At 47.3% G+C, this 18,195-nt stretch overlaps 1 protein-coding gene across 1 annotated transcript; it reads right to left on the minus strand.

Annotated features, from left to right (window-relative positions):
- Positions 1-125: 125 nt before the first annotated feature.
- Positions 126-14,341, minus strand: LPCAT3 (lysophosphatidylcholine acyltransferase 3). Its single transcript, XM_014884196.2, has 13 exons — positions 14,187-14,341; positions 5,805-5,912; positions 5,584-5,690; positions 5,340-5,433; positions 5,219-5,256; positions 3,975-4,153; positions 3,457-3,565; positions 2,693-2,779; positions 2,236-2,402; positions 1,496-1,643; positions 828-986; positions 586-712; positions 126-469 (listed from the first exon to the last, which is right to left on the minus strand). The coding sequence occupies exons 1-12, from the start codon at positions 14,281-14,283 to the stop codon at positions 596-598; spliced, it is 1,410 nt and encodes a 469-aa protein (XP_014739682.1). The 5' UTR covers positions 14,284-14,341; the 3' UTR covers positions 126-469; positions 586-595.
- Between the last annotated feature and the right edge of the window lie 3,854 nt (positions 14,342-18,195).

Consider the following 18,195-nt stretch of genomic DNA (forward strand, 5'->3'; position numbering starts at 1 on the left):
AATTCTTAGCTGTGCCCTGCTCGCCCTGGTGTCACTCTGTCCTGTAGAATTGCCTTGCTTGGTGGCATGTGACAGTTCACACTCCCACACGGAGGCACCCAAGAGGAAAGGAGCTGAAGCTGATGTTAAAAAGATCAGGAGCAATTTTTATCTTAGATGACAAACGTAGAAAAGTCAGAAGGTGGCTCCAATCCAACGCAGCACCTGCCGTGAGTGTGGTACAATCATCTGGTATCAGCGGAGAGACGAGTGCCGGCCGCGGGGCGGCAGAGATAAGGCAACAGACAGAAGGTGGAGGGTCTCAAGGAGGCTCGCTTGGATCTCCTCCTTTCAGGTCTCTGACCCTGTGCTTTCTCCTTCCCCCTCCTTGCGTTGAAAAATAGTCATACTTCAACACAGCAAACTTGGCAGGTGATGCTTTGCTTCCGGAGTGTTAAATCAACTCCTACGAATGCACAGGTGGTATAATCTGGAAAACAGAGGAGCCCTGGATTTGCTTCGGTTGATTTGATGTTTGCCTTTCGCCTTGGGCTGCAGCATTGCTGCCCCACTTTACCTCGTGGTCTCTACCTCATGCAGCCTTACCTTTTGGCCGTTATTCTGCTCTTTTTAGCTTTTCTTTTCGTGGCACAATTAATCTGCGAATGTAAGGCAACACCAGCAGTAAGGTGAAGAACAACACGTGGCCGAAGAAATAAATAGACCTGTACACCTGTAAAGAGAAAGGCAGGGTTGAGGATCAGCAACCAGCTTTAAGCCAAGAACACAGGGGAGGGGATGGAGGGAACAGGGTTGACCATGTGGGGTTGTCTGTGGCTACTAAATACCTTCATCCATTTGTCCCAGGTGAAAAGGCAAAATGGCACAAGGGAGTAACCCATAAACATCCAGTGGTTAGTCTGCTGCAGCACATAGAAGATGGGCCGCAAGACCGTGATGGAGGCCAAAGTGCTTAGGGCAGGACTGTCCCGAACAAGGTTCATGACCTAATTAAAAGAAAAAAACCAGACTTCTCAACAGTTGGACGTCCTGGGGCCAAAGTTCTGTATCCAGCTGTGTAAAATGTGTATTACTAAGCAGCTAGTCCAAAAAAAGTAGCTAAATATCCTGTCCTGCCCCAAGTTTTAATTAAGAAAACACATTTTAAAAAGGAATATTGTTCTCTCAGTACTAGGAGATTAACAGGCATTCAGCTCATGTGTTTGTCCTCCAGTCTTTCCAGCTGCCAAGCACTTCAGCTGCCCTCTGCTCATATGCCAAGTTTTCCACTTTTTCCCTGTCAGCTTCTGCAATGTATTTATGGTTTGCCCACGGAGAAGGCAGCAACCTACTGAACTCTTGAGAACAAAACCCTGCCATGCTTGAAAACCAATTCCAAAGTGAGCAGCTGTTTCTCGTATTTAATGCAAGTAAAGCCTTCAGCGTGGCACTTTCCAGGCTCAGGGGGAGAGGCTAACACAGGTCCCCCCATTCTGGTAAGTCAGACAAAGCGCACCTGTCTTTCCACGATGACTATAAGCAGCTCCATCTGAAAGCACACCAGGTAGCCAGAGTGCAGCCCGTGCCAAATGGCCAGGAAGAACAGGGCCAGTGCCTGTGACAGCAGTTTGTTGCCCAGGAACTTCAAGCGCTTGAAAATGTAGCTAGAGCAGAAAAGAAACAAAGTGCTTCCAGGTTATTATCTGCCCTCCCCGGCTGTGTTAGGGATGAAGGGCCCAGGGGACCTGATGCCTTTGCATGACCTGTGGTAGCAGGAACAGCATGACAAGGGCAAGACCTACATGAAAAGAGTCTTCAAGAAATCCCAGCTCTAAGGGGGAGAAGGGGGTCATTACATACAATTTAGCTATGTGTCCCAGCAAGTGCTGAACCAAAACCCATCCGAGTTTGGCATGGGCTGCACCAAGAGCCATGATGCAGGAGGCAGCTGTCAGCTCTGTGGCTGGCTGAGCAGGCAGGCAGCCCCAAGGGCTCCCTGTAGTCCCATTCTAGTCTCTGCTGCCATCAACTGCTTGCCTTTATTAATGAACTGCCCTTCCAGGTGAATTAAAAGATCTCTCTAACCCAGTAACCCAATAACCTGTTTCTAAGGGCATAGCAGCAAAACATGGGAAAAGGCGCCCAAACTGAAAACTGGCAGATTCTTCCTCTAATGCTCCTGCTTAGCCTAAGCTCTTGGTTCTGCTGACAGAACAGAACTGACACATTATAGGAGGAGAATTTCATCCTGCTCACCGGGCCACCCAAGCATTGGTGTTGATGTTGAAAGAAGCAATGGTCCCTGTGAATAAAGGTGTTGTCTCATACAGCCAGACCTTCATGTTGGCACAGGCATTCCACAAAGGCTTTCCATTCTGGTCTTTCCCATTGTACCCCAGACCAACAAGGATGCAGACACCTTCCTATCAAAAAATGCACAAGAAAGGTAAGATGAAAATACTGCCCTTTTTTTTTTTCTAGAGAAGCAGAGCTAAGGAAATGCTGACTCTCACTGTGTTGAGAGCATCACTAGAGATGGAACAAATGGATTAAAAAGTGCCTTTTAGTTAGCTAGCCTTTGCTAACTTAAAGCAAGCTGAACTGACCTGCACTGATCTCCAGATATTTGGATTTCTTCCATTTAGTACTAAGTCCAAGCGGCTTGGACCTTTATTAATTTGTTTTTTGCTTCTGGAAAAACATCTAGACTCACCGTAACAAGCCAGCAAGTTACATATTTGTAGAGTATTATTTTGCCCCAGATCAATATGTAACCACAACGGAACCAGAAAGGCTTCTCCTGCAGAGATAAGAGTGAAACAGAGTAAAATAAAAACTGGACTTGAGTAGCCATAATGACACAAGGTAAATGGGATCTCATCACTGTCTTTTGTTTTAATCTGATGTAATGTGTTACGACATATGGGCTGGGCTGCCAGGATTATGCAAACTTATACATCATTCTTCTTCTTTTGGAAATATTTGGCTGTACTGAAATAGGTAAGAGTTTGGGAAGACTCTGGGATTAGCATAATCAAAATGCTTGCTGATAATCTGCTGGTAGGAATTATTTGTTAGGAGTTTTCCAAGAACCTCAAAGATTATGGAAGCCTTACAAGTTACTCTAGTGAAATTCTTTACACATAATGGTTAAATGGAAAGTCATTAAAAGGTCATAAAATTCATATGTTAAGTCTCCAAAACCAACTAGCATTTAAGATCAATCATATACTTGGTAAAAGTTTTCATTTGTTTCAGTTCTGCTTAACACATGCCTGTTCTGCATCAGATGGAATCCACAGGACAGGTGGCAAGGCCAAATCAGCTGTGGAAAAGCTTATCACTAGCTGCCGACTTATTTTTAAATTGAGGCAAAAATAAAGACAGAAGTAAAAAAATAATTCCACTCTTGTAGATGCAGTGCCCACCAGAGAAGTGGAATTCTTCCACACCCCACAAGGCCAAGTGAATACATACCATATAATCATCTGAGGTGAGGTATTCATCAGAGATGTACAGGCTAGACAAGGTGTAGGTTACCAGAAACAAGAAACCCAGGCCCAGGCGCTTGAGAGCAGGCACGAAACTGAGAAAGAAAAATATGAAAGTCAAAGAAATGCCTTGGAAAAAGACCATCAAATTCATAGTTTTAAAAACATGGATGGAGAGGTGGAGGTAGGGGAGACAACGATAGGGAGTCACAAAATTCCACTGCAGCAGCTGCCTCCATTTGGAAGCTGGGATGCAAACATCACCAGGCTGGAGCTGAGTCTTTTCTAGAGATGTCCAATGGCTCTTAATGTTCATGCCCTGGAACTATGCTGGGACATTAAGCAGAGTTACGAGCTACTTTTGAAAGACTGCCTTGTCTCATAAATCACTTCTGGTCACAGTACTTCTGTGTCCAGGTAAGAAGGCAGTCTGCTGCAGGGAACATGGAGGATTCAGCATTCTAGGACCGTAGGAAGGGGAGAAGCCAAGCAGCTTTGTATTACCTATTGGGTCTCTGGCCTGGAACGTCAGTCATCTCACCCCTTGCCAGTTTCTGATAGTCTGTCATGGAGAACTGAGGCCCAACCATGAAGGCACCATAGAAATAGGAGAATCCTGAGACCTCCAGCAAGGTAGGAACCCCCCGAACAGCAAATCGCCGCTGCTCAGGGGTCAGGAACTCCTGCGCCAAAGGGAGTGGCATTAACATCATCCCAGGGGTTTCAGACTAGCTCTGGATGTTATGTCCACACCCTGCCTCCTTACTGGCTTCAGCTCTTGCTCCCCATGGACGTGGAACTTCACCCTTTTGTACTTCATGTCCATTCCTCTCCCCAGCCCTCTCTATCCCCCCCCCCCCCTCTTCAAACAGCAACAAGATCCGATGGTTGAGGCTAGTTGCACAGGTCTCGATTCCCAAATAAGCTCCAAACTTCTTGGAAGATCCCTATGGAAGGAATCTACTGACAGGCATCCCTGGCAGCAGAGCAGGCATAGTAGGAGCACTATTCCAGTCCCTGATTGCAATTTCATGTACTCTCCCAAGACCTTATTGTGCTACAATTCCTACTTCTTGATGCAAAAACTGTCTTTAAATACTTGAAGGTTCAGCTCAGGAAGTTTTAGCTTGACCCCATTTTCCTGCAGTCAGCAGTGATTCCATGGATTCTACAGTCTTTTGTCAGGCCTTAAACAGGAGATGGGGAATGCAGGTACTTGAAGCAGGATTGAGGGACTGCAGCATGTGTAATGCCCTCTCCCACAAACTGTGCTGTGCAACTTCTGTTTCATCCGAGCTAAAAACAGGGTCCTAACAAATGGTAAAGGGCAACCATTGACAAGGACATGGTAAGACTAATCAAAGGAAAGGAAGATGGGAACTGAGATCCAGTACTGACTGTATTCAATTTAAAGGTACAATACCCACAAGACACAGAGCATCAGGGATTGGGAATCTAAAGCAGTAGATTTGGGAGAAGGAGATGGTGGGGAATTTGGAAGGGTGCAGAGTAATATTCGGACATAACTGAGACAATTTCTGTCCATCTCTAATCACTACTGTCTCTGTTCCAAATTATTTCTGTCCACTCTAGAATTCAGTGCCCTCAAACACTCATAGAGGCTCCCCTCTCAGCTGTGGCTTTTACCTAGCAATGCAGCTTGCTAACTCACATCCTTTGAACTTGATTTTCTGATCTCTAGCTCACTGGGACAGCATGGAATGACGGAGAAATGGTGTCTAACTCACCGGATCTTTTCCTCCATCATAGTAATCGATGGCCAGACCTAGAGGTGAGAAACAGTGACTTGAAGCCCTGGGATGGGCACAGCTTGCAGAGTGCAAGAGAGAGAAGAGAGGTGTCACTCACCAATCAACTTAAGTGTCAAGACACAATGTGGCATTGTCCATTTGATGTCATAATGCTCTGTGGCAGTGAAGTAATATCCAGCCATAAGGTATGTCTGAAATAAACCATTGTTTGGGTTATTCAAACTAATGCCTCCAGCTGGTTTTGATCTGCCTCCACTCTTCCACCCACAGCTGCCAGTGAAGTGCAAAACTGAACAGAGGCCTCCCTTCTACAAACCCAGGGAATAAGAAGGAGGGTTTACCATTTGAAAGAGGAATGTGGTGATGACGGCAGTGATTGTGCGACCCATTAGTCTCAGTATGAGGAACTGGATTAGGACACATATCAGGGAATGAAAAAACTGCATCCCTGTGGGCAGAGAAAATAAAGAGAGAGATAAGAAATAGAAATCACATTTATAGGTCCTCCCAAATCGCAGCATGCCCTGGGCCAGGCAGCTCTCTCTTCCCAAACTCATCTTACCAAAATTGAAATAAGCAATTGAGAGTCCTGTGAACACATTGTAGAGATGAATGAGGTAGGCCTCCTTCTGGAAGAGGAAATAACGCTGGAACAAGGCAAAAGGATATCCTGAGTAGAGAGGGGAAAAAAAAGGAAGAGTTGTAAATAAGGTTAGACAAGCATTTGTCATTAACTAAACTACAGCCTTCTCAAACATGTCATTAAGAACTTTACATGATACACTATCAACACAGGGCATGGTGTTAATTCCTGATACTGCATTTGCATCCTGGGAGACAGACTCCAAATTAATTACTCTGTACAGAAGAAAATACTTTCACAGAAACATAATTATAGCAAAACTGACATGGAAGTGCAAAAAATGACAGGATTACAGTTTCTAGCCTCATTCAATATATGAGATGGATAATGCTAAAATACATGAATCACACTTTAGCCTCTGATTCATTTCCAAATTCTGTGACAAATACAATGAACATGGCAAGAAGCTAGATTAAAAAAAAATAGGGGTGGGGGAAGGGAAAAACTTTATGGTTAATACCATTACAATGTCCAAAAAACCTCAGTCCCACTCCCACCTCAATGAGTCCTTTCAGCTTTAATTTCAGAGCGCCTCAGGTGACCTCCAGTAAGATACTCTTGCTTTTCTAACTCCGCAACTTCGGATTTGCATCTGATTTGTGAACTACTGGGTACACAGAGCTGTAACTAAAATCCACTGGTACTACGCATGTGGTATTTTTGGAAAAAAAATCAGTCAGAAGCATTTCATGTGTAACAGCTAAGAAAAGTGGGAGGGGTTTTTTCCTTGTATTTTCTGCGAGGTAACTCCTAGTCTAAATTAGGAATGCCTCCAAATTATTCATCTGTGGCTCAAGTGAGAAGCAAACATTTGTGAAGCACTCTGGTAGTACAGTGAGAAGCGTCACACAGAACACCAGGATTCAATTAACTTCTGTTGTCTAGGTGAGTTTCGCAAAGCATGCAATAAACATTGCCACATAGCAGACAGCAAATATAATATGTCTCAATACACAGTGGCATAGGAAGAATTGCAATTAGTGTTTCTAGAGGCATGTGCACAAAGTGCTGAACTGGGATACCAGAAGCCACTTTAATTCTGGCATTTTGTAACTTTATTGATCTACTTTGCAAGCCTGTGTGTTCTCTTGCCCTGCTCATAAAAAGGGAAAATTCATCACATACCACAATACTGGAATCCACACTACTTATCATCCTAGCTGAAATCAGGAGCAGTAGATGGAGCTCTGCTACCTGCACTAATGGAGTAGTAGTAGCAGGAGGTGGTCATGTTTTATATGGAGCAGTAATAAAAGGTGCACATTCTGCTGAGAAGTGTATGATGGATGGAAGGCTTCCAGTAAGCAAGGCCAAGTGTAGTAACTACTGTGAGAGGAAATGAGAAACTCTGTCACGTTATTTGAATACATGTCTGGCAGTCTGTCAGTGCTAACAGGCTGGAGCCATTTTAAGGCTCTCTCCATCCCTGAAAATCCCTTGGGAGGGAGTCCTGGAGTTGGGGACTTTTGGACTCTTCTTCAGATCCTTTTGGGCTCATGTTCTACTGCATCCAGATGTGTACCTGCTGCCTCCTGAGACCATGCTGCTGCTTCCCATTTCCTCAGCCTCCTGCCATCCCTCTTTCGGTTTTCCTTGCCTCCTTGTTACTGTTCCTTCCTCCTTTTGTGTCCCACGCTGGTTTCCACGCCACAGGCTGCTTTCTGGCCAGCCCCACATACCAGGGCTCTCCACTCCCAGAGCCTGGCAACCTCCCTCCTGCACATCCAGCCTGCTCTCCCTTCCAAAACTCCAAACTCCCCTGCAAAATGCCTTATCCCAGCCATCCCTCGCCCTTCCCACTCTTCCATGCTTTTTACACAGCCCACTTCTGTCCCATTCTCCCCCCACTGCTGCCCTGAACACCAGCTGAGGGGGAAAGAGGGAATTGGCAAAGAAAGTTCATCACATGGGTTCTCTGGGGATACAGGAGTAACTCAAAGAATTAGAGCAATTCACATGATTAAAAAAAAAAAAAGTAGTATTTTCTACTGATCTTTTACTCAGAAACATAGAAATGGGGATTCTTTGATCACAAGCCAATCTTCCTGCTGAAGTTTAATAAACATAGGAAGAACTGTCTTTGGGAAATGGAAAGCGGTAAAAAATACTAAGTTTTACTGTAAGATTAGATCAGAAGTTAAAAAGCTGAGGTTTACTGTGGAAAAATGTTTCCCCCTTCTGAGGAAAGGGGGGAAAATCAGATCAGAAGTACAGGCAAAGCACAAGTTATTGCTGTTCATCAATATGCACAGTTTTAAACCTTCGTTTTAAAAGGTCTCTCACTCTCTTAAAAATCACTACTATTTTGCAAAACAGTTGATTTCTACCAAATGTTTTCCCTCTAGCCATTTCTATAGACGTAATTAGAGTAGGACTGAACCAGAGTTCCAACTCTTTCAGAGACCTGTCTCACTTGCCAGCCATGCTCCCTTTTAGTTCTATGCAGGAGATCACGTCATGGTTTGGGTAATGCTGCTCTGAAGAGAATTATGAACCCTTACAAATAGACAGTTACTAATAATACACACTGCATCTATGTTTTTAGAAACTATAAACTTAAAGCCTAGTCTTGCACTACATGGCGGTTGTTCCAGTTCAAAAGTCACATCAGCCTAACTTCTTCTGATATCCAGAGTAACTTGTTAATACTCTGGACTGCAATTGACCTACAGTTTTGCTGCATGAGATAATGATAAATGAGATAACTGGGATAGTGGCATGCTGCAGATAGAAACTTTAACCCCCAAACTTGCAGGGGATATGGGGTAGCAATGGTCATTCTGATGTGGCTTGTGCCCTTTTGAACACTCATAAACTATCTATTAAATAACAAACAATTTCTGCTGATAACATCAGTACTTCTGCCCCACTATCATGTCCCTGAAGCAGCCTGAATTAGCACAGCAGCTTTTGGAGTTATGGTTGCCTTCTGGCAAGCTGGATGCCAACCTTTGGATATGCCAGCAGCAGGACGCTGAACTGCTTTGCTTCTGCCATTCAGAGCAACAGGACAAGAATCCCTGCTCCTTGCTGCCAAGAGGCTCTGCCCAGCAGCTCCCATTCTGCCAAACTCCTCTTTCACAGCTCCCTAAGCAGAGTGGACTGAGGCGGGAAGGTGCCTGAAAGACTCCTGGAGAAAACAGCAGGGAACCTCTGATCCAAACTCATTCTTCCCTGTGCATCATGGAGCTGAAAAACAGCCTGCACATAGAGCTGGATTTTGCCTCTAGACACACTTTCTATAGAATGGAATTAGCAATTGAGATGATTTTTATTTTTTTTTTACTTCACAGGAACCGGAGGACAATCTCTGGTTAAGAGAACCACAGAGGTGGAAGGAAAGGACAAGCTCAGCTTCTTGGCCACAGCCATTTGGGAGAATAATGGGCCACTGCACAAAGCCCAGGTTGTCCACACATACAAGAATCTAATTGTGCAAAAGGAGTTAAGTCATCAAGAAGGTGGATTAGCAGGAGAAAAATTCTGCTAATCCCAAGCAAAAATAGCGCTGTCAAGTTTGCCATCTTCTGGACTGGCTATTAGGATGCCTTTCTTTTTCCAGAGATAAAGGTGCAAATAAAAACAGCAGAAACATTCTTTTCATCTCTGCTCCCTTTATTTCCCCTTTTATGTGCAGTAGCTCTATCTCATCTTCAAGCCAGTACCTCTATTTTTCCTCTTCTCCCTTTTGCTAAACATTTAACTCCTCCTTTGTTAATATCCACCAGGGCAATTGTCTCAATTTTTTATAAGAATGCTAAAACTATAAGGAAGGGAACAATGGGGAAAAAAGTGTTAAAATATCAGCCTTACCTGATATTTTCACTTCAAAATTATTCCTTTCTGTTCCTAACACTGCAAAAGTGCCACACCTTGTTTAACACTGGGTGCATAAACGAGTATTTTAATTCAGCTCAGGAGTTTACCTTGAAAGTCCACTTATGGTGCTTTAGTTTGCATAACAGAACTGTCTCAAAGCATGAGAACAGGGCTCTCTTCACACAAAACCGAACTGAAAACACACTCCAATCAATGGGTGCTCAGTGTGTGTGACCTGACTGAGGCAAATCCAAAGCAAATGCTCGAAACCCACTGACAAGTCTGCTCTATATTTCTGCACCATTTTCGATGCTAACATAGACACAGGCAGTGTGTAGCATTACTCAACTCCCTCTATTGTTTATTATTATTTAAGGAATCAGATGTATTTGAAGTTAGGGGTTTAAACACGGCAGCACATGAGTTTTCTGTGACAGGGCTGGTTTTATGACAGGACAGTGCTGCCTCTTAAAATTCTTCCCATCTCTTACCCATCAGAATCAGTTGTTCACAGGCCCTGCAGTAAGGCTCCTGGCTTGGCTGACCAGCTGGGAACTTGATTTGGGATAAGCCAGCAGCTCTGGGTGACCACAAGAAGAATTTCACTGAGCCTAAAAATCTTCAGGATGCAGGGAGCATGAAGCAGAGCATGTAAAAAACTTGGAAGAGGAGGAGATAAGACAACTTGCGAGTGAAACAGTAGGCTTCTGGCACCCATTGAGTAAGAATGTTACTTTCTGCAGGTCCCTGCTATGCCTGTGGATGAAGGAACACTTCCCATTGCTTTTCCTGGCAGGTCTGGGCAAACCAGCCAGGTCATTTCTGGCTCAGGGCTTTAAATAGCATGTTGGCCTCCCTCCATATTGTGCAGGTAGCTCGCAAGGCACTGTGTAATATTATGGTCAGATAAACAGCTTTAATTCTTTGGGATCACACAGCCATGCAAGAAACACAAGCAACAAAAAGTATGAAACACACAGTGCCATAAGGCCTTCTGTATCCTGGCTTGTGCTTTGGGCAGTGACAGAAGGAAAGAAATCTGTCCCCTCTCATGTGAGGACAGGAGCAGCAGCACAGAAACCCTGTTATCTCCTTCACACGACTGGAGCAGCTCCAGTGGGAACACTGGGCCCTGGACCTCCTGAAGAGTGCAAGCTAGAGTTCATCTCTCAAAGACATTCTGACATGATTGCCAGACATTAGTGTACTGACATAGCACAATTTTTTCTTGTGACAGGGTCCAGAACTGTGCTTCAGGTATTCCTGCTGTTGGTACTGCTGTCAAATTGCAGATTAATTTCTTCAAAGGTTGTCTACGCACATTTTTACAATGTGGGAAGTCTGCAGTAAGTTTTTCATCTTGTACAATCCAGGTAACAGACTCTATTCTAGCTGTATTCTCTGCTTCAAAATTGCAGCATGTATAAGCCTGTCTCCGGTTTAAATACAAAGCTGTGACTAAAATGCCCATAATTTGCTCAGCAATGTACTGTTACTTGTTCACTGAAACAGCGTGGTGCTCTTTAGGACTACTCTAGTTTTAGTTCTTGAATGTTCTTCCTTCCTCCTTTCTCCTTCTCTTTTTCTCTCCTGTATTTAATTTTTTTTTTCTGTCATGTCAGAATGCCAACAGTTTTAAATGACCTCTTTTGGTAATTTCAGATCACTACTAAGCAAACACTTATTCTCAATTAAAACAGTAAATACAGACTATTTTTTCAACAATAATTTAGCTTTCTTCAGAAATTAATGTAAGAAGTCGAAAAGTCCTTTGTGATTCTTCCTTTTTCAGAAGACTATTTTTACTGGTTTATGGTGATCTTCTGCAATTGAAACCCTAGAAACTGTTGTCACAGTGAAACTGCACAGTGTAGACAGGAAACTGCATCACAGAGGAAGAAATAAGCAACAACTTTTTAGTCCATCTTTGGAACCATGCTTCACCCTCATGGCCTTGTTCTGAAATAATTCAGCAGTATTAGCTGCAGCCAACAAAAATAGTTTTCTTCCTGAATCTATGTAAACACCTGAAACGGAGGAAGTGAAGGAAAAGCCATACTTTTTCTCTCCTAATGCCACTTCCAGCTTTTAGAAATGCCTTTCATTTATACCCCATGCCGTCCTATAAAGTGGTCATCAGCACTAATTGCATTACCAATGAGATTAAAAGGATTGTAAACTAAGCTACAATTAAATGAACATTTCTTTGTGCAAGGTTAAGGAACGCCTCTCTCTCTCCTCTCATCTTGCTCGGGAGTGGTGTTTGGCCCTTCCTTTTAAAGTAATGGCATAGGTATAAGGCTTTACCACCCAGTGCTTACCCATCCATTAAGCAGGAGAGCTGGAGTCAGTCCCCTCTGCCTGAGTGGTTCAACCTACATGACCTGCAAAAGTGCCAAACTGCAGGCAAGGATGTTTTGCATGCCCTGAAGCCTTCTGTCTGAAGTTATGCTTTCCACTGCACCTAATTAAAAGATACTGAGCTAGGGAGAAAGGACAGGAAAAAGCGTAGCTCCAGCCTCCTGATTTGGTTTATCCATTTGAGGCATGCAGGAGAGAGATGTGAGTGGTTTTCTGGACCCTGATGCCCAGAATTTTAATACAAATTCTAAAGATCCATTGACACTATGCAAAACAGACAGTGGCCTACCTCGGGAAGTGACACTGTGGTGTCTCAGTGGCTTACTGTCAACACCAAACATGGAACATTTGTAACAGCACACAGGAGTCTCACACTTCCTTAATCTACTGTCTGCAGTAGATAAGAGCTGCCTGCTCTTATCATCATTAGGACAATAATTATCTGCTCTTCATTTCAAATAAGTGGTGCTGTTCACCCATAAGACACTGAGCAGGAAACTCTCCCAATGTCATGTCCCAGCTTACAGCTAGCAAGAAGCTACTCAGAGAGTATGATCAAGATGCATTCTGCAGAGCCATCTCTCTGCTGTGGCTGCCTCCACACATGCTTTCTAGCACCTGTTCTGCATCAGCACTTGTTAGACTGGTCCCTTGGCTGATCTGGGTAACTAACCTCATAGTGAACTATCTGCTTTTTCTGGTTTAGGTTTCTGCCAAGCAAGTAAATTCAGTCAGATGGCAATTAAAGGACCAGAGAGAGACGTGGGAGAAAGGCAAGCAGGGCTTTTCTTGTTCAGCAGTGGGGAACTGCTAGACTTATTAATGCTGTGTGCATGTCCTGTGTGTTTCCTATTACTTCATTTTTTTTTTTCTCTTTATAGAAGTTTGGTTTAACAAACTTCTACATTGAGTTCAAAATGATAGTCAATTCAGTCTCCTGTATCTACCCTTCACGGGAAGAATGTTTTGCTCAGTTTGATCACACACATCATAAACTAAGTCAGGCAGAAATAAGGCTGGTGCAGACCACAGTGATGAAGTGACACAGTTTTTCTTGCTCGCATTTCCTTTAAAAATATTGTACTTTTAGTTAGCCAAAGCAACTTTATTTTGACAGAGGACACAGTAGTGGCTGTATCACTTCAAATATACTTTCAGGTTCAGAGGAAAGCTTGTATTTCCTTTCTGCTAGGTGACTACACCACCAAATGCTTTCACAACCCAAAGTTTCCCTCAGCATCTGCAGAGATTTACACAGCATGTATATATACACTTGAATCAATGTTTTAGGAGCTACAACCTCCCCCTCAACCGCCAGCCCACATCACAACTCCAGCCCTGCCTTAACTATTTCGCATGGAACTCAAGTATCCCATGTTTACATAAGCGCAGGCTCCGTGGGTTTGTTTTGCAATACCCTTGGGGCTGCAGGTGGAGCGCAGGACATCACCCCACTTCTCCCGGCACTGAGCTGGAAGGTTTTGTCCACCCCACCTGGCAGTGCCCCTGATGACACGCCACTCCTTCACAGTGCCACCACGCAGACACGGGTGATGTCCCCGGGCAGGGACGTCCCCGCACTCGGACGGGGCAACACCTGAGGGGCTGCGGAATTCCCGATCGGACAGCCCTCAGGACACACGCTCGCAGGGCACTGGATGCACACGGATCACCGGGCACTCACGGGACAACCGCAAACAAAGTTCCTGTGCCCGGGACACGGACCCAACCCGGGTCTCTCGCAGCTACCCCGGGCTCCTCCTGGCCCCGCTTCCACAGGCGGCCTGCCAGGACCGCACCCCGACCTCCCGCGGGGGAACAGGGCGTGCTCCCCCTCCGCACCGGGAGGGCCGGAGTCCGGCCCCGGGCAGCTGCTGCGGGGCATTTCGCGAGCCGCCCGGGCGGGACGGGCGGTGCCGGTGGCGGCGGGATCCCGCCCGCCGGCTCGGCGCGCACACGTGGCCTGGCGCGGCGGCGCTGGCACAGGTGCGGCTCCGCGCGGGCAAGGCGATGCCCGGCCCCCGCGCAGCGCGGCACGGCGGCAGCGGGGTCGCCTGTTCCCACGGCGGGCGCGGAGCCTCGCCCGGGGCGCCAGCCCCGTCGCCCCCCGCCCTGCCTTACCCATGAGGATGGAGAGGATGAGACGCAGCGCCTGCTCCGACGACCCCAGGCCCTCGGCCAGCCGCGCCAGGTTCCAGCCGGACCCCGCCACCGCCATCTTCCCCGCCGGCCGCCCCGCCGGCCGGTCGCGCCCCGAACCCGGCAGCGGCACCAGCCACCGCGGCCCCCGCACCGCGCGCGGCCCCCTGCGCTCCCATTGGCTGCGGCTCGGCCGGCCCCGCCCCGCCGCGCCTGCGATTGGGCAGCGGCGGCAGCGGGGCAGGGCCCTGCGCGCACTAAGGCAAAGGTTACCCGCGAGTGGGCGGTGACGCGGACCGGCCCCGCCGGCCAATGATTGGGGGCGCCGCTGCTGGGGGCGGGGCTGGGGGCTCGGCGGGGCGGGGCCGGGCGGGCGGGGCGGGACGCGGCTCCCGATTGGCTGCGGCGGGACAGGAGAGCGGCGGGGCGGGCCAGGGGTTATTCGCGGACACGAGGCGCGCGCGGGGAGGGCGGGAGCGCGGGCGGCGCCTGGGCCCCGTTCTGGGGCCTCGGCCAAGGTCAGGTCCGGGTCTAGGTGGGAGTCTGAGTCTAGCTCTGAGTCTAGCTCTGCTTCCTGGCTCTGGGTCCTGGCTACTGGCTATGGCTTTTTGGCCTTGGCTTCAGTCGTGACCTCGGCCACGGCTCTGTCCCTGGTCTTGGCCTCGGCCTCAGCTTCAGCTCAGGGCGCTGCTTGGATTTCCCCAGCCCTGCCAGGTCTCACTGGCCCAGTGGCTTCCAGAGGACAGAACCCTGGTGCTTGGCTCGTGTGGCCCAAAGGGACCTGCTTCAACAGGGGCATTATGGCAGCCCCTGTGCTTTGCCCTGCGCCTGTGGCACCGACTCAGTGTGCCACAGCCACAGGCATGGTGGTGTCAGTGGTGCTCAGAGGGAGGGCCAGGAGCTGTGGCCATGAACTAAAGCGCAAGAAGTTCCACCTCCACGAGGAAGAACTTCTTTTACGCTGAGGGTGGCAGAGCACTGAACACGCTGCCCAGGGAGGTTGTGGAGTCTTCCTCTTTGGATACATTCAAAACCTGAGTGGATGCGTTCCTGTGTCACCTGCTCTAAGTGACCCTGTCTTGGCAGGGAGGTTGGACTGGATGACCAGAGGTTCCTTCCAATCCTAGCAGTCCTGGAATTCTGTAACTCTAGTCACTCAGCAGCTGGGCCCACACAGACTCCTCATGACTCAGCTGCTGGATGACCTTCTCTTAGGTGTGTCCCTTCAGGCAGCTGTCCATGTGTGCACCCCAAGTTCTCCTCAGCTGAAATTCAGGTGCAATGGATGCTATCCTCTTCCCTTGTTTGTGTTACCATTTTCCTGCTGGGTCACTTGGCTGGACAAACTCAACTGAAGGGGCAAACACAGGCTCGCATAAAGGTTCATATAAAAAGGGGCCTTTAGAGTTCTCTGATCCAAGCTGCAGCTCACAAGCAGGAGTCAAAGCTGGAGCCATTTGCTTAGGGCATTGCCTGGGTAATTGCTGTACATTTTCATGGTTGGAGAGCTCCCAGCCTTTCTGGGCTCTTGAACCAGTGCTGAATCATGCTCTTTATCCTGGTCCATCCTCCTTATCATCACCCTTTAGGCAGCAGCACCAGCACCTGTTAGATCCCATTTCTTGTCAAATCTGACTGGGAAAGGGACTGAGTGGCAGCATGGCCACACAGACGTCATTTACTCAGGAGACCAGGCTAAAGACCTTGCCTCTCATTGCCATTCTCTTTTCCAGGCTAAACAAATCCAGATTTCTCAGTAGCAAAGCTCTAGTCACCTATCCACTGGGCTATTTCCATTTAGTTCACACCTCTTTTGCACTGGGGAGTGAGGAAATGTGTGAAGAATGGGAGATCTTGGCCTTCCCCTCCAGAAGTCCCCTGAAGGAAGTGTAAGGTGTAGAGTGGCAGGCCAAGATGTATAGCAAGGGTTTAAAAACCCTCCTGGGTAACTGACTGCATCAGGTAAGACTTTACTAACAGATTGCTGTATTTGTCCATCCTAACTCGTGGACAGATTTGCCTTTTTTTTTTGCAAAGTCTGAGAACTGGCTTTTCAAGGCATATCTATCTCTCATTTCCGCGTTCAGTTGTATGTTTATGGTGTTTAGGCCCCTTTCCTAAGTAAATCTGTTCTATGTGAGCATGATGACTGTCCCTCCTCAAGTCATGTTTGACGAGAAATGAGGCACTTAATTCTGTAATTTTTTTGTTGTCAGAGAAGAGTTTCAGAAGCAGCATCTGTTCCTGAGATTGCTTAGCAATTTCCATTGCAAGATTGTTTCCAGTTGCTTGAAATGTTGCTATATTTGACCTGTTTAGATTAAATGCTTGATAGTCACTTGGAGTCAGAGCACAGGAGCTCTGAGAGTAGGTTTTGAGAGTCAAATCATGATGAGTGTACCACTACTTTTCAGTAGTATTTTAATAATCAGGGCAGTGTTATTCTGGAGAGGAGGGACTGTAGCCAAAAGTTTTGATTGACTGTCCTTTAGATATACCATGATTTCATAACATTACATGGGTATTCATGTGAAACTTGAGGTTCACATGAGCTCAACGTGGCACAATGGGAATGCAGCTGCTGAAGCTTCTGTAAATCCAGTTCCATTGACTGTGTTCCAGTGGCTCATGCAGCTTTCCCACACACCCCAGATGGTTCTTCAAGATCTCCTGGAAGACTTTCCTCACAGGACCATTTCTCGTATGCTGAGGAGCTGAAACAGGAATGTTGTGCCCTGCCTTGACAGTGCCTCTCCTCCTAGGCAGGCACAGGAGCCTATCCTGGTTGAAATGGCCATGGGAGAGGAGCTGGCTACTTGGGGCAATGTGTCTGTCTGGGCAATGGGCTTTGGGTTGAACACTGATGGGGAGGAGGAAGATACTGGAAAAGCCAGAGCCAGAATAAAATTAAATATGGCAGAAATCTGCTGCTGTCAAGGGCAAAGCACAGAGAGGGTGGGGAGAGAAAAAAACATTAGCAAGAGATGGAGTATAGAGAAACTGCTTGGAATAACAGGCAGGAAAAGACATGAAAATAAGTTTTCATTAGAAGGATGAATAGGTGGCCATGAAGCCAGTGGGGGAAAAAAAGCCAGGAATGGGTGAATGACAAAACCGAGAGATGGAGAAACTGGAATTTGGTGGATGTTGGAGGCAGGAAAGGAATACTATGCTTGAAATAATGTCACCTTTTCAGTGTGAAGATTAATGAACAAATAAATAATAGAATCATTATGGCTGGAAAAAGCCTCTAAGAACGTCGAGTCCAAACACTAATCCAGTATTGCCAGGTCCACTGCTAAGCCATGTCCCTAAGCACCACATCTACACATTTTCTGACCTCTTCCAGGAATGATGATCCCACCATTTCCCTGGGCAGCCTGTTCCAATGCTCGAGCACTCTCTCAAAGAAGCAATTTCTCTTAATATCCAACCTAAACCTTGGCAGCTTGAGGCCATCTTCTCTTGTCCCGTGGGACGTCAGACGTCGTTTCTCAGGCCCCGCCGGCTCCGTTCCCCCACCCCCGCCCCAGGGAGCGGCGGAGCTGCAGTTCCTGGCCCCCGGTCACCAGCGGCGGGCGGGCTCGGGCGCTCCGTGCCGGGACCGGGAAGTGCCACCCAGGGCAGGTCAGGAGAGTCACTCCCCGACATCCATTCTGGGGCCGGCACTCCGCGGGAACCGCCGGTCTCTGCTGCCGCCTCTCGGTGCCGCCGGGACCGGCGAGACGGGACTTCAGTCCGGGAGAACCGGCGGCTTCTCCTGCCGCGGGAATGTCGCCACCGCAGTTCGCAGTCAAGCGGTACAGAGGCTGAGAGAATTGGGGCTGCTCAGCCTGAAGAAGAGAGGGGTCTTTCCTCATCACAGCACCTTCCAGTGCCTAAAGGGGCTGCAAGAGAGCTGGAAAGGGACTTCTTACAAGGGCAAGTAGGGATAGGACAAGGTGGAATGGCCTTAACCTGAAGAAAAGTAAGTTTAAAATGGACATTAGGA

Source organism: Sturnus vulgaris, chromosome 2 (assembly GCF_052056855.1).
Source record: "Sturnus vulgaris isolate bStuVul1 chromosome 2, bStuVul1.hap1, whole genome shotgun sequence".
In the NCBI taxonomy this organism is placed as follows: Eukaryota; Metazoa; Chordata; class Aves; order Passeriformes; family Sturnidae; genus Sturnus; species Sturnus vulgaris.

Bases quoted from the DNA above. Each gene is read 5' to 3' on its own strand.
- LPCAT3 (XM_014884196.2), bottom strand. From the start codon at position 14,283: ATGGCGGTGGCGGGGTCCGGCTGGAACCTGGCGCGGCTGGCCGAGGGC. The intron at 2,780-3,456 runs GTATGTATTCAC...TTATCTCTGCAG, and splicing joins TCACCTCAGATGATTATATG to GAGAAGCCTTTCTGGTTCCG. The intron at 987-1,495 runs GTGCGCTTTGTC...TCTTTTAATTAG, and splicing joins TAGTCATCGTGGAAAGACAG to GTCATGAACCTTGTTCGGGA.